This window comes from Porites lutea, chromosome 4 (assembly GCF_958299795.1).
Source record: "Porites lutea chromosome 4, jaPorLute2.1, whole genome shotgun sequence".
Lineage (NCBI taxonomy): Eukaryota > Metazoa > Cnidaria > Anthozoa > Scleractinia > Poritidae > Porites > Porites lutea.
In genome coordinates, this window is record NC_133204.1 from 27065683 (window position 1) to 27079988 (window position 14306).

At 37.1% G+C, this 14306-nt stretch overlaps 1 protein-coding gene across 3 annotated transcripts; it reads left to right on the forward strand.

Annotated features, from left to right (window-relative positions):
• The first annotated feature begins 2024 nt into the window (after positions 1 to 2024).
• Positions 2025 to 13869, forward strand: LOC140933147 (uncharacterized). 3 transcript variants are annotated; one of them, XM_073382664.1, is made up of 5 exons: positions 2025 to 2173; positions 3720 to 4798; positions 6808 to 6881; positions 9152 to 9274; positions 10145 to 13869. In XM_073382664.1, exons 2-5 carry the CDS (start codon positions 3816 to 3818, stop codon positions 10255 to 10257), a joined length of 1293 nt encoding a protein of 430 aa, XP_073238765.1. In that variant the 5' UTR covers positions 2025 to 2173; positions 3720 to 3815; the 3' UTR covers positions 10258 to 13869. The 3 variants fall into 3 exon arrangements, with proteins under 3 accessions (XP_073238765.1, XP_073238764.1, XP_073238763.1); XM_073382663.1 differs by lacking the exon at positions 2025 to 2173 and adding an exon at positions 3216 to 3370; XM_073382662.1 differs by lacking the exon at positions 2025 to 2173 and adding an exon at positions 3383 to 3578.
• The last annotated feature ends 437 nt before the right edge of the window (positions 13870 to 14306 follow it).

Here is a 14306-nt window from a genome sequence, read left to right on the forward strand (position 1 = left end):
TTGGGCGCTTACAGCATGGCCAGCCAAGCGAAGCTGTTTTGCTTTGTCCTCCAACACGTCTCTGGACGAACTAAATTCTCGGTCATGTATGATGAACAGGGTGCAGCCTTTGTTCCTTTAGTGTCTATCAAGCGATGCCATCATTACTTAAAGGCTTTCGGGTTCATAATCTTCGCCTTTTTTATTGTTTGTCTTCGGCATAGAAATGCTCGAACAAAGTGTTAAGCTCAGCCAGCTCTTAATTTTCTATTTCATCAGTAATTTCCTTATCTACGCACCAATTCTTCGAAACAGAGAGCCAAAAACCAGTGCTTTTCCCAGTGTTTTCGTTTTTAGAGCAGTTTTTCAGCTGCTCTACAGTTGTTTCGGTTGCAAAAGCAAATGCGCTGCAAATGCCAACTATTGCGGTTTTCCTCGAAACTGGCCCGGAGCGGATCCAAATTTTGCGCCATTTAGATGGCGCATTTGATTGGCTCTCAGTGAGTTCCTTTGTTTATTAGCCAATCAGAATGTCACGTTTGTTACTCTTTTCTGCACTCAATTACCTTTTTCTGCACTGTGTTACCTAAAAACTGCATTTCTCTTAGCCAGTCACAATCGAGAAACTTTTTCATGTATATTATTAGTAAAAAAACAAAAGTTATAGATGTCATTAGTCTCGCTTGCATAAGCAGTGAGACTCATAATCTGCAAGCTGTTTTTCTTTCTATTTATGACACAGAAACCTCATATCCTCGAGCAGCTGTTCAAAATACTGGAGTGAAAACTTTTCAGTCGCTTACTCTGACAGCTAGCTTTGAAATTCTTGTTGATCTGGAGATGGGTTTGACTGTACAGATCGAGCCATGTCCTTTTTTTTTCTGTCAAGACTGATGTATCAGGCAAGCACAGTATCTTCAATGCTTTTGTAGCTGATTTTTGTCATCATTTTAATTGTAAATTGTCTGAATTAAGCATTCTCAATTATACCCCATAGTATTTCTAAACATGTTTTTCTTTCTGAAGCACTCGTGATCTAAAGAAATGATGGGCTGTGGGAACATGAAGTCTAAGGTCTGTGACGTATTTCCTTTTTCATTAACCCAACACAAAAGTTAAGTTTCTTTCTGGTAAATGTTCATTCCCAGGCTGAGTTTTGGTTGCGTTCTTATGCTGCCGAATGCAAATATTCCTAGTCACTTGAATCCTGCTAGAGAAAGCAAGTTATATGCTCCTTACATGTGATACATGAGCCACTGGGCTTGAAGGTAGACTGTAATTTATACCTTACAGACTGTACCTTTAATAAGCTTATGGTTAGTGTATATATGGTTAAAGATAAAATCACATTATGACCTGATTATGTAGTAATCCTACATTAATTAACCCACAAAACTTGTCTCATTTGTTGAAACACGTGTCACATTACGCCCTCCCCAATGTTAATTCACATACTCGTATCACCCTTTTGCAAATGTATGAGAATCTCAACTTTGGGGAAAGGAAGGACAGATAAACCCAGGAAAAAGTTAAATAAGTTGATGGAGAAGGCATGACCTGAAAAATCTTCACTTTCAGTCTGTGTTTCAATGAAATTTGATAACTATTGCAGCCCAAATAGGATTTTTTTCTTCCACAGGCACTTTTAGAGATCCACTACCTTGAATTTTTTTCTTGTACATATATTTGGTGGGTGGGATGTTTCGGGGTCTTGGTCAAAGACAGTCACAAAAGTGTAGGAGCTTTTCACTTATATCACTATTAAATTTCAGACTTGACCAAAAACCGGACCCATACATAAGAAGACTTTGGGACCCATGGTAGAGATTCAGCTTTATCCCCAGCATGAGGACGATGTAGAGGACATTATTAATTTTTACAAGCAATGTCTTTCTTAATTAATTTCCTGTTTAGTCTTTCCTGTGAAATGTTTTATGCTCATTGTACTTGTCTACGCATATAGTTTACACAAATTAGCCTGGTTTAAATTGCACAAATGCAATATTATTGAATGAACACTGTTATTTGTATTGATACAACTTACTGTAATAGCAAGATAACTGGCATACCATGCATGTACCATTTCAATTTTCGTACAGTTTCTGTAGCAGAGTGAAGCAGCACCTCGGCAATCTTGAAAGTGGATCACATATCGGACAGGTTTCAGTGCCACTCTTTTGTGCAATGTGTACAGGTGTGCCCACCATACCAGTTAGCTTGTGGCTATGAAAAAATATGTGTAAACATAGCCTTAGTAACAGTGTAGGAATTAACATGTCTGTTTATATAATATGGGCCAGCTTGAGAGGTAAAAAATTCAGTTTTTCTGTAATCCTAATATCGTCAAATTTTTTGCCTGACTCTTACTTGCTTTGATGGTTGAAGTGCTGAATCTATGGCTACAATCTATGGTGTATATGGGTAATATTATTACTGAGAGTCCATTAATTTGTTTTGTTGGTGATAGACATTTTTTGTTTTAGAATAATGATTTCTTTTCTTAAGGGAATGTCCTAAATTACAATTTTGTTAGCCTCTTGTACAAATATAACAATGTTATTTGGGATATATCGTTTATGAATTGTGGAATTTATTGATATGAGGTTAGAGTACATCCAGCTATTAATAATACTGGTTTAATTTTGCCAAAGAAATTCCGGACAAAAAATTATCAGGTTCTGTTTCTTTCATTTTATTTATCACTTGGTTTAACCTCTGAGCTTATAGGATTACTAATCAAAGTATTATTTATCCAACTTCTGGTAGCTAAAAACACCAGGGATATTTGAGCTCTCTTCCCTTCTAGGAAATACAAAGCATTCTGTATCCCTGTATGTGCGAATATTCGTAATCATTATAGCTCATGATAAGATATGTTGTAGAGGAGATTTTACACTGTTTGAAGAACTCATTTTCCTTGGATCGTATTAAATTTCGTTTGTCGCATTTTTTTTTTTAATTTGTTGCATAAAATCCCCAGTGTTTTTTTGAAGAAAGGGCAAACGTGGGTTTGTTTACATCGTGAACGTGACCGAAGTATCGTTCTATTTTGCTGAGTGATGATGACGTCAGTGTTTCATGTATAGAGCCACGGATTGGCCAATCAGGGCGTGTTTAAGAATACGACACTGTTTTATCCGTGACGTAAGCACAAACCTGATAGGCTCAGGAAACACCAGTTTTGCCACATCTTTCCACCATTTTCCGGCCCTTCTTGCAAAACAACCGTACACAGGAAAAGGAAAAATATATCCTTCAAAGGCAGCAGCTGTAAAGGTGTATCGAAAAAGCCATCCCTTTGAGCAAAGGTCCTGCCATTTTTCGAGTGTTTTGCTCTGTAACCGTGACAATCGCCTCGAGTTGATTCAGTGGGTGGAGCCCGATGGCCAAGGTTAGCGTTGTGATTGGTTGGTAGAGTCTTATTTGACAAACCAGGTCTCGTGATCCCATATACCCAGTGGTCGGAATGAAAACAATAACAAAGACGAAAATTTTGCCTCGAACCACTGGCAAAATATCTGTGTTTTATCCTTGAAAGCGAACGTTTACATTTTATTCAATCATAGAAGTACATGCTGCAAGGAGTAGAATTTACTCCAGTAAGTATTTGAATCGGAAAAATTGCCCCTTATTCTCTAAGAACAAATATCCACGCTCTTTCTAAGAATTTTCCCTCGTGAACGACGGGTTGTATTTGCTCAGTTATATAATAATTGCTTCCTCGTATGTTTATTTCTTAGCTTCCAAAGGACGTGGAGAGTTCATTTGAGGACAGCTTTGGGAGTGTGTTTTCTCCGTTCGAAGACGATGATTTTGAGGCTGGAAGAGCGATATTTATGGGGGGAACGAACGGAGAAAAATTTGGTTGGGACAATTTCCAAGCGTTGCCCAGTTCACCTCTTGGCGGGTATGGGGGAGACCTTGATGTGGAGTTGGAATTTTTCAGAAGTGATAGAATAAATGAGGAATGCAAAGTAGCTGGGCCAACTTTAGCCGAGCTAAATGATGATCATCGCTCACTGTCGCCGCTTATAAATCCAGAAATGGAGCGACTTCATCGCATAGCCACTCGAACGGAAGGCGAATTATCCTCTTCATGGGATTGCTCAACATCTCGCAAGCCGCAGGGCTATATCGCTTTGGAGCTTACTGCAGAAAATGTTGAAAGGCCGAGAAGTATTGAAATAAAAAAAGAACCTGTCGCTTCTATTGCTTCTAACTGCGAGTATAACGACAGATTTGAAAACCCTACCAACGTTAGACAAACGGAGAGGAAACCGCCAAGTAAACCAACCTGGACTCTGACCCAAGAAAATGCTTGGCGGAGCACCGTGGAACAATTGACGCCCGACCAAGGAAAACCGACGAGAATGATTGTTTTGCCGGACAGAAAATTAGGTTTGGGTAGCGATGAAGTTAACCAAATGCCAAAGTTAGTTTCTGCGGAAATGAAAGGTCGATTGTATGAGGAGCGCGAGGAAGGACAATCGCGGAAGAAATTTGAGAGAGACAGTGAAGCCGAAACGATGGAAGCTGAGCCGAACAGCCCGCCGATGGAAGAGGAATCGGCCGATGAGGAGATGGATAGCGACGACGATTTTGATGTGGGAAACCACTCGCAAGGAGCTGGCTTAGCCAGGAATAGGAAGGGTCGGAGGGGGGAACACGATGACCTTTCCCCAAATCCAAGAAAACTGTTGGAAATTAGCCGAGAATTGGATCGCCTGAACAAAGTTATTGGTGATCTAAAACCGATCCACCAGTTACCACAAAACGCTAGGAACAAGTCGAGGAAAGAGAAAAACAAGCTTGCTTCAAGGTATTAAATTATTAGATCAATTGTACTGACAGTCCAAACATATCAGGTGATATTTTGTGAGAAAATTCTAGAACAGTTTACTGTACATGTGCAACTGGAAATGGCAAATTTACTGCTCTTGTCAATTTCGTTCTTGCACATGTGAGCTTAAATGACAGTCTTCCTTCGCGCCTGTGTTAAAATAAAAGGTTCATTTGTTATTGTGTAATTTTTCGTGTCAACAGCCGTTGTTTTAGATAAGGCAAACTCGCCATTTTGAAAACAGTCTGTAGTCTTTAATCCAAACTTATTGGTCCTGGATTTCTGTGATGAGTGCAGGCACATGTTGGTCAGCTGAGGTTTATTTTGTTTGTTTTCATTAGGGAGTCAAAAATAAATTTTTGTACTTGTGCATACACTCACGATTGCTGAACTTTGGCATGTTATTGATTCATGACAAAATGTTGAAAAAATTCCCCGCTGTTACAGGAAAAAAAAAACAATAACAACGTTTCAGTGGGATATTAAAATTAATTGTAGGGATATAGGACCACGCTTGAGATGGAAAATTTACAGGGAATGGAATTTCAATAGTGGGAAAAAATCTTGTGCCATCCAGTACTAAGCTGCCTTAAATTCAGGTTGTTTAATGCTTCACTGGCTATTTATAGTATTTGAAAGTTCTTAGATGACAGTTTGGACATTCTCCTGACCCCTCAATTATTAGTCACGAATATCCGAGATCAGAAATTAATAATTTGTGACTTTTAAACAGAACATTATGAGTTTACATGCATGTATAAAAAACACAGATGTAGCCAATTGTTGTTTTATGTGAATAAGGGTATTAGTGTGTTAAATTTCTAGTTTTTAACTGCAGGGTGGCTTCTTAAGAGAACTTCCAAAATGGTAAAGCTGATCAATTAGGATGAAGCATGAAATGAGCAAAAACAAAAGCCAAATTCAATAATTAGCCATATGATACATGTACATGTATATTTTTAACCTTATAACATCCTCATCTGTGTCAAATTTCTTTAAAACATTTCCTGTTCCTTGGAAGTGTCAGCATGTGAGGGAGTCTTGTTTTTCTGTGGATATTCCTAAAAAAGCAGTTGGCGCATGCATCAAGTTGTTTTTTTTGTGTACAGTGTCTTGTTGCTATCTTTTTTGGTCATCTTTGCCTACATGTAGCTGTGAAATGTTGTGCCATTTTCATGAGGCTTGCACTGCTGTTCATAACAGCTAAGCTGGACCACACTGCTGTCTTGTGGAACATCATGCACAGATAATTTTGCTGTATTATTCCACCAATGACATCAGTGGTGGAACAAACATCAAATATCTTCCAAATTTGGCCAGTGCTTCAAACCTGGTTGTGTAAATGAATTGATTGTAATGAGCATTGACATGTATAGTTAGAAACATTTTGCATTATTATATTTTAATACCATTGCAAGTGTATAATAAGAATAAACAGACCTTATTCACGGTACCCATCATCTTTGCACATACTTTAGAATTGATGGAGTAAAAGCAGTGTCATATGGTACAGTGTAATTCAGGGGGTAAACAAGTGATAAAATTTGCCATTATAAGCAATTGCAGTCCAGTTTGTTTATTCTGTCAAAACGAGACGACAGATTACATGTACATGCTGTAGTGGTCTTGCTAAAGTTTCAACAAGTGAGATTTAAGTCATTATTGTTTGTTGTGAGGACATCTGGTGGTATTGTATCCAAAGAAGTAACAACGATCACTTCTACCCTTAATTTGCCATTATCATCTTAACTGTAAGATGAAAAGTTCCTCATTTGCTGTTGTTTAGAATAAACAAACTTGGCTGTGATTTATTGTTTGCCCCTGAGAAATTACAGTATATGGCATTGCTTTAGTCCCATCAGTTAAGTGTGTGTAAAGATGGTGGGTTTTGTGAATAAGGCCTATTATTCCATTACAAGATTTGATTTTGCATGTGGTTTAGTCATGTGATGGTACTATATTAACTTCTTGGTCTTATACGTTTACAGGGCTTGTAGATTGAAGAAGAAAGCTCAGCATGAGGCTAACAAGGTGAAATTACAGGGATTAGAGATGGAACAACGTAAGTTTTTTTTTCTATGTGGATTCTTCTCCCATGGGGTTGCTCTGGATTTCAAGTGAAAAGGATGGTCAAAGAATTATTTTTGGGGGGGTGGAATTTTCCGATTCGGGATTTTTTGGGTAGGAAAATTTGGCAAGGCGTTGGTTTTTTCAATCGGTGGCTTGATTTAAGTAGGTTTTTTTCCCGCAGATTCATGTTAGTGCTCACATGTTTAGAGTTGTTGTTCTGCATTATTACTGTTATTGTTGAAACTGAAGATGTTCTTGGGTGTCTCAAGTGTTGATGCGGAAAAGATAACTTTAGATGTGTGACGAATAAACAAACGCAAATAATTTCTGATTTATTTAATGCTTTCCAGAAATTTTTTAAGGATGAGAAATTCTGCATGGTTTTTTTGGTGGGGTTAATTTTCAGATTGTTTGGGTTTTGTTGGAAGCCCCAGGGATTTTTTTGGTAGTTGATTTTTGCCCCCATTTGATCATCCTCATCACTTGGAATCTTTCTTCTTTTATTGTCATTGTAACCATCATGCTGTACAGTACTGTTCAACTGCATGTGGATTTCCATATAAGGGTCCTTTGGTAGTTAACATTAATATCATAAGCGAGATGAAATTTGATACTTGCTGGTTTGCAGCGCAAGTCATGAGTCCTGCCAAAATTTTTATTATTTTGACCACCAAGATGGTCACCTTGGCATGTGGTTGCAACCTCAGAAATACCAAAGTAGCAGGAATTTGTTGTCTCTTACTGAGTTACAGGAGCCCACTGTTCATTGTAGACATTCTTCAACATTAGACGGCTGTCCAGCTTTGTAAAAAAGAGATTAGGGATATTTGGAGCAAATGTCTCAGTCTTGGCATTATTGCTTAGTGACATACCGTAAAATTCCAAGAATAAGCCCCAGGGCTTATATTTTTCAAAGGCCCTTTTGGAGGGGTCTATATTTGGAGGGGCTTACGTACGGAGAGAAATTTGCGTTTCAAAACCGATTGGGTTAGCTTGTAGTGGGAAAGAAATTTTTTATTTACCATTTTTGTGTTGTTTTACTTTGTATCTGAAAGCAAATTCCAAGTACTTGCCCCCTGGGGGCTTATATTTGGAGGGGCGATTTAACTGAGTGTTTTTTCTGTTACGATTTTGGGGGGCTTATATTTGGAGGGTTTTATACATGGTGGGGCTTATTTTCGGAATTTTATGCTATCTTTACATTTTACATGCAGGCTCAAAATACAACATTGTTTTGGTCATCTTCAAACTCTATCTCGGGCATTTAAATGTACAACTCTGTCGTGAAATAAATGTAGCACTGTTACCTAACAAGAGTATTTTGCCATCAAGATGATGATGTCATTATTGATGTGTTATGCAAGAAGTTTCAAGTGCCTCATGAAGTGGCAATAAAAAAATGTACTTGTAGGATGGTGTGGCTAAAAATGCAATTATTCACTCTCTATTTAAATAATGAGATCTGTGATAATGGTGTGTGCTCCATGCTAACGGAAATAAATATTATTGGAACAATGTACTGACTGCTCACTAAAACGTTCCAGTTTTTGAAAGTGAATTGCGGTGGCTATTCAAGATCATATTTCAATCTCTTTAATTTACGCAGTCACACAAGATGCATGTAAATACAAACCTTCAATACAAATGTACACAGTAAAAACAGTTTTGATAGTTGGAAAGATAGACTTGATACAAAAATACTGAGTCATGTTAACCTACAACTTCACAGAAAATTAATTTCAGTTGCCTGATCAGGCGACTAGGATCCTAAACTTAGTTGCTTGGATGAAATTTGAAGTTGCCCTGGGTAATCGGGCAGCTGTTAATGTTGAGCCCTGCAAAATGTATGTGTCTGTGGAAACTTTCCCACTTGAGGCAAGTTAGAGAGGAGTGGTTAAAGACAAGTACTTTCCCATGGGTAAAAGCCATTTACCCAAAGGTAAAACATTGCATCCATTGAAGCTTTTAACCTTGTAAGTCCCAATAGTGATCAACATCAATTCTCTCCCATCGATATCCATACACTGTCAAGAGATACAGTTATAAGAATTAATGATCACCCAAGAGAAAATTCTTTGATCTTTTATTAATTTCTCTGAACTTATTCTTTAAGGAAATGTATGGAGATCAGTTTGGAGAATTTGTATCTGAATATTGGGACTTAAAGAATGAAAAGAGATAATCAGGGTTGGTAGACTATGGGTATTAACAAAAGGGAGTATTGTCCTTCACCAATTTTTTTTTATCTTGTCATTCCCTCAGAACGCTTGACAGAAGTCATTGAAAAGGTGAGAAAGGAGATCATAATAAAAGGCAGTTCTCCAGTAGCAGCACCAAAGCCAAGCTTAAGTGGTCAAGTTGAGTCCCTCATCAAGGCTACATTTGGTAGGTTTGGTATCATTCTTGAGTGCTTTTGTACAGGTAGCTGTTGCACTTACTCAAGATTGCCCCCTAAATAATTGGTTCAAATAGACTCTTGGACCCTAGGGGTGCTCAAGATTAATGAATTGAAGCAATAAAAACGAGTTGAGGATACTAAAAGTATAACACTTTTTTCTTGATCAGTGAATGCGTAGTGTACATGTACTTGAAGGTGACGTCTGCTTCTCCATACAAATTACTTGTGCCTTGAATATTCCTGTGTAGCAAAAAGCACCTTTTGATTTACATGTAGGTTAAGAGTCACCAAGGGCCTTATTCCGTAAAACAATTCATTGCAAGAAAGTCAAGCCTTTGACAGTTTTAAGTTTCCTCTTTATACAGTGTAGATGATGATGTAATTCATGTCTTAGGCTACAGTGTCAGACCCCTCAAAAATCATCATGGGGAGTAAAAAAGCATGGAAAAGGGCTGTCTAAAGTGCTAGTGAAGCAGCTCTTCAGGCCTTTGCATATTGTAATTATGTGTTGCATATACATTTGGTAAATTTAGTGAAAAGGGGGTTGATGGGCCTGCATTACAGCTCTCATCTCATAAACTTCAACAGCAACTTGCCTGAAGGGCAAGCAATTTTGTAATTTTTTTTTTTGTTTCCATCTTGCCCAGTTTCTTGTGTGCAGATGTGTGTTAGTTAGAGTACACACATCCTTCAAATGCGTTCACACGCCTCAAAGCAGTTTTTTTTTGTATGATGAATGTGGTAGTTTTAACTTTAAAGCTGTATAACACATGCTTTTACGAAGCTGTCGGCATATGCATGTACATGCGTTACTGTAGGAGCCTACCATAAGTAATTCCTGTTGTTATTTTTCTTAGGAAACCAACTTGTTGCTGGGCACACGTCTGACTTTGTACATTCTGTTTTGAAAGCTACTGCCAGAGAGAATCCATCACTTGGAGAGCTTGATGAGCTAAGTTTGTGCTTCTAAGCAAGTGTACAGTAATAACTATGCTTGAACTGATTGTCAGTTTGCTTGTAACAAAGTAATGATACAGACAAACTGAGGAATCCTTTGGCTCGATGCATAAAATGTTAATAATGTTTTCTTTCTTGATGATTTTTTTTTGTAGTTATGGCATGCAAGCATGTTAAAGTGATCTCTAACAGAATAATGAATAAGTTAATTTTTACTCGTTCAAACAATATTGATGATACAGGTGAAAATTAAATTCAGGTTGACTCTAAATTCCCTTTGTCTCCTAGCCCTAATCATTCATGAATTAGGGCTGCTTAGCAGATGAAGGGAATTGAGAAATATTGTCGAGGAAATCAATTCTGTTTGAAAGGGTTTTTATCCTGGACTAAATAAATAGAAAAATAGAATAAAGAGCTTGGCCAATTTCCAGAGGCATTTTGTAGAATAAGGAAGAAAGTAATGGAGTTTGTGTAGTCTGAGAGGGTGTGGTATGTTCATGGCAAAAGTTTAATTGTTGTTTGGGTTTGGTCATGTACACATTGAGTGGTTACTTTAACCCTTTAATCCCTTTGATCAAAATTTGATTCTTATTTGTTGTCCCTACTCATTTTCTAGCAAAGTACTGGGGAGAAGTTGATAAAAATTACTATCAAGCAAATTCATTTTGTGTGATCATGTCTGTAATTCTCATGATCACTCTGTTGTACAAAGCATTGATATTACAAGGAGAAATTTGATGCTGATCACTCTTAGGGCTTAAAGGGTTAATGTGTGTACATGTAATGTCATGCGCATGCAAAAAAATGTGGTGAAAAAAGAGTAGTTTTAGGTCTTTGTACTTATTGCATCTGCAATATTGATAATAAAAATGACAATGATTGCTTTATTGAGTGCAAAGATAGTTACAGTAACAATGAAGTTGACCACATCAGGAGCTCCATTTGAGTTTTTGAGTAACTGGAATAATTGGAATGAGACAAAGCGAAATTGCCTTAAAGAGTATGTTGAAAGATCATTGGAGTTAAAGAAGGTTTTAGCAACCATGTGAGTAAAAATAATTGTGTACGTAGTCAGAGAGTCTATACATACATGTAGAATGTGGAGAAATTTTAATTGGAAAGTTGATTTCATCATAAATTTAATGTAGAAATTTTGCACCTACAAGTTATATTAATCTGGTAAAACATACATGTAAGTGGGATATGCTATTTTAGTTTTTTTTTGTTGATTTTAGTCAGCCACTTAAGTGGTCAACTTCAAGTTGTACAATACCTTCACAGAGGCACAGACTATTGGACCAGTTCTGATGCTATAGCACTGACAAGCATTATTAATAAGATACATACAGATGGTGTAGGTTTGGTGTTACTAACCATAATCTGAAGGCAATATTGCTTTTAAATTGGTTAGGTACAACTTGACCCTTTTTGGGGGGTTTTGGACAAATATTCATTAATTATTTTTATGTCAGTTTCAGATCAGAACCATTGTAGTGCTATAGGAGTATTATTTGGTAGGAATAGTATAGTTTAGATCATTAATTTTTATAAATTTTTTGTTTCAACCATTTTGTTTGGTAATTTAAAGGGCTTGAGGATTTGCAATAAAACAAGAGAAATCAGTAGTCATTTAAGCTTGAACTGCTCCTCTTTCCTCTAGTCAGTTAATGTTGCATTTACAGTATATCCTGCTATAGTAGATTACTCATACTTTAAATGTTCTTGCTAACTTCCACCAAAATAATGAGTTACTGTTTCTTTCTTTGACTCTGTTTTTTTTAAAGTTTTGTTACTTCAAACAGTTCTGTTTCACCAGAACATGTTCACTGTTTTATTGTGACATTAGCATTGTTTGCTTCTTATAGGAGCTGTAGTGATCAATAATTTCTTTCAAATGAAAAGTTGGGTTGATAATCAAGGAAATGTAGGAAATGTATTGCATGAGCTTGTACAATGTAGCTTCTTACAGTGAATGGAATGCCTTTTTTATGACTGTAGGGTTTCATTCTCATACCTAGAAGTGACTTCAAGTTTGATAAGAATACGCATTTTAGAAGGAGAACTACTTTGTTGTCAAAGAAAAGTATTTTCACGAAACTACATCTATTTCCACCTTTCAGTAAGTTGTTGAAACTGGATGCAACACGTTCATCGATACCAATATCAGTTTTGTGTTGCTCTAATTTCTGAGTTATGTTATTGCAGATGACTGTCACACAATGCACAGCTGTAGTCACACAGGTAGGTTAGTTGCAAGAAACTGTATGAATGCAGCTGTGCATTGTGTCACAAGCTGTTCTGGTGTTTATTATTTTGCCTGTATTAACATTTGGTTTTGTTTAATGAAATGGCAGATAGGTTTATTCATACCTTACATCAACATGTATAAGCATTGCTCTGTAAACAAGGCTAGTTGGGTAGTTTCAAACCGAGACTGACTGGGTAAGAACCCGTATATTATGGGATTTAAAAAGAGATAATTATGTGGCTACGTGTTATGTAAATTTTCACATTTTGGAGTGGCTGTAATCTACAGTACTTCAGTGTTTTTTTTATTAACGCCAAACTTGGGCAGTTTGTAAAGCTTGATGTGCTCTGTTATTTTTTGCTATGTATGGATCTTGTGTTTATAATCCCATAATTTACAGCTCATACCCAGTCCCCCTCGGTTTGAAGACATGTAATAGAAGGGGAAAACTAAAGTGAAGGGGGAGGGGTTGGGAGAGTCTTAATTATTTTACTAATGTGGCCAGTTTTGGCTTTGACATTTAAGATTGTTTTCCAAGGTTCTGCAGGTCAGACCTTGTGTCATAGTTTCCTGGGAATGCATTGTTTGTCTAGACGGAAAAATAAAAAGCTGGGCTTGTGCCAGCATTGTTGAAGAGTTTCTTAGAAAAGTATTTTGAGGTATTTTCAAGGGTACAGGCTGTGTTAAGCTGCTTGAGGCTAACAATGGCCAACTGGCCAAAGTGCAGTTGATTATTCAATTTCTGGTAATGTAAACTAAAAAGAACCAGACGGCAAGCACCCAACTTAGAAGTCTAACAATTTAGGTGAACAAAGTGAGAAAACAAAATTGACAACAGACTGTAACAGAATCTTACAAATAATTGAACTTTTCTCACTGAGTTTATCGCACTTGGCTAATGAGATCTGCAGTTTTCTTTGTTAGTAAACGCTTGGCTAGTTGGCTGAAAATTTGGTGTTAGACCTCTCTGTATACATGAATGCATTCCCCGGATGTTATGGTTATCATTGTGTAATGTTAAACACTATCTTTAAGTCTCAAATTTTAGATTATCAAGGTGTCCTATTTGTAACATAAGAGGAGCAGTTATCTTTATAACAGTGTAAAATAGATTTTCTGTATATAGACTATTTTATTATTATTTGTACATTGTATAAATACACGCCGAGGGTTTATGGTAAATTTTTTAAACCTGTAAGATAGAACGGGGAACCTCCCACGTGGTTTCATCAAATTGTATTTTCTTATCGTTGCGTTTTTGAAGTTGGGAATTAATTTAATTAGTCAAGGATGGTCTTTGGAGTTTCTGTATTATAAGTCGTTTATTAAATTATTTGATTTCTCAACTAAATAAAAGCGGATTTAGTGTGTACAGAGTATGTGGTTTGACATGTGGTCTCCCTCATTTACAGGGGGTTCTCACATCCGATGAGATTATTGCCCCCGCAGGGATTTGGCCCTAGTGGCTCGTGCGTATATATAGAAAAGTACTTAAAGTTGAAATATACCGTCAGTATACCAGAAAGAATCTCGATATGTTTCATAGATCAGGGACGTACGGAATCGTTGGGTAATAGTGACGTTTCTATTGTTAAAGCCCGCAAGTAAGAGATGGTTAGGATAACGTAAAACAGAAAATGCCCGAAGGGACCGTTAAGGTTGATTTTGTGACGCTTATTCTACAGTCATACTTCGATATTCTTTTGCGTTACGTGTTATCAGTGTCATTCTGTGGAGCAGCTGTTTTGAAAGTTATGGACCAAAAGACACCCGTTAAGCGCAGATGACGTTATAAGGTGCGTATATCCATGGTA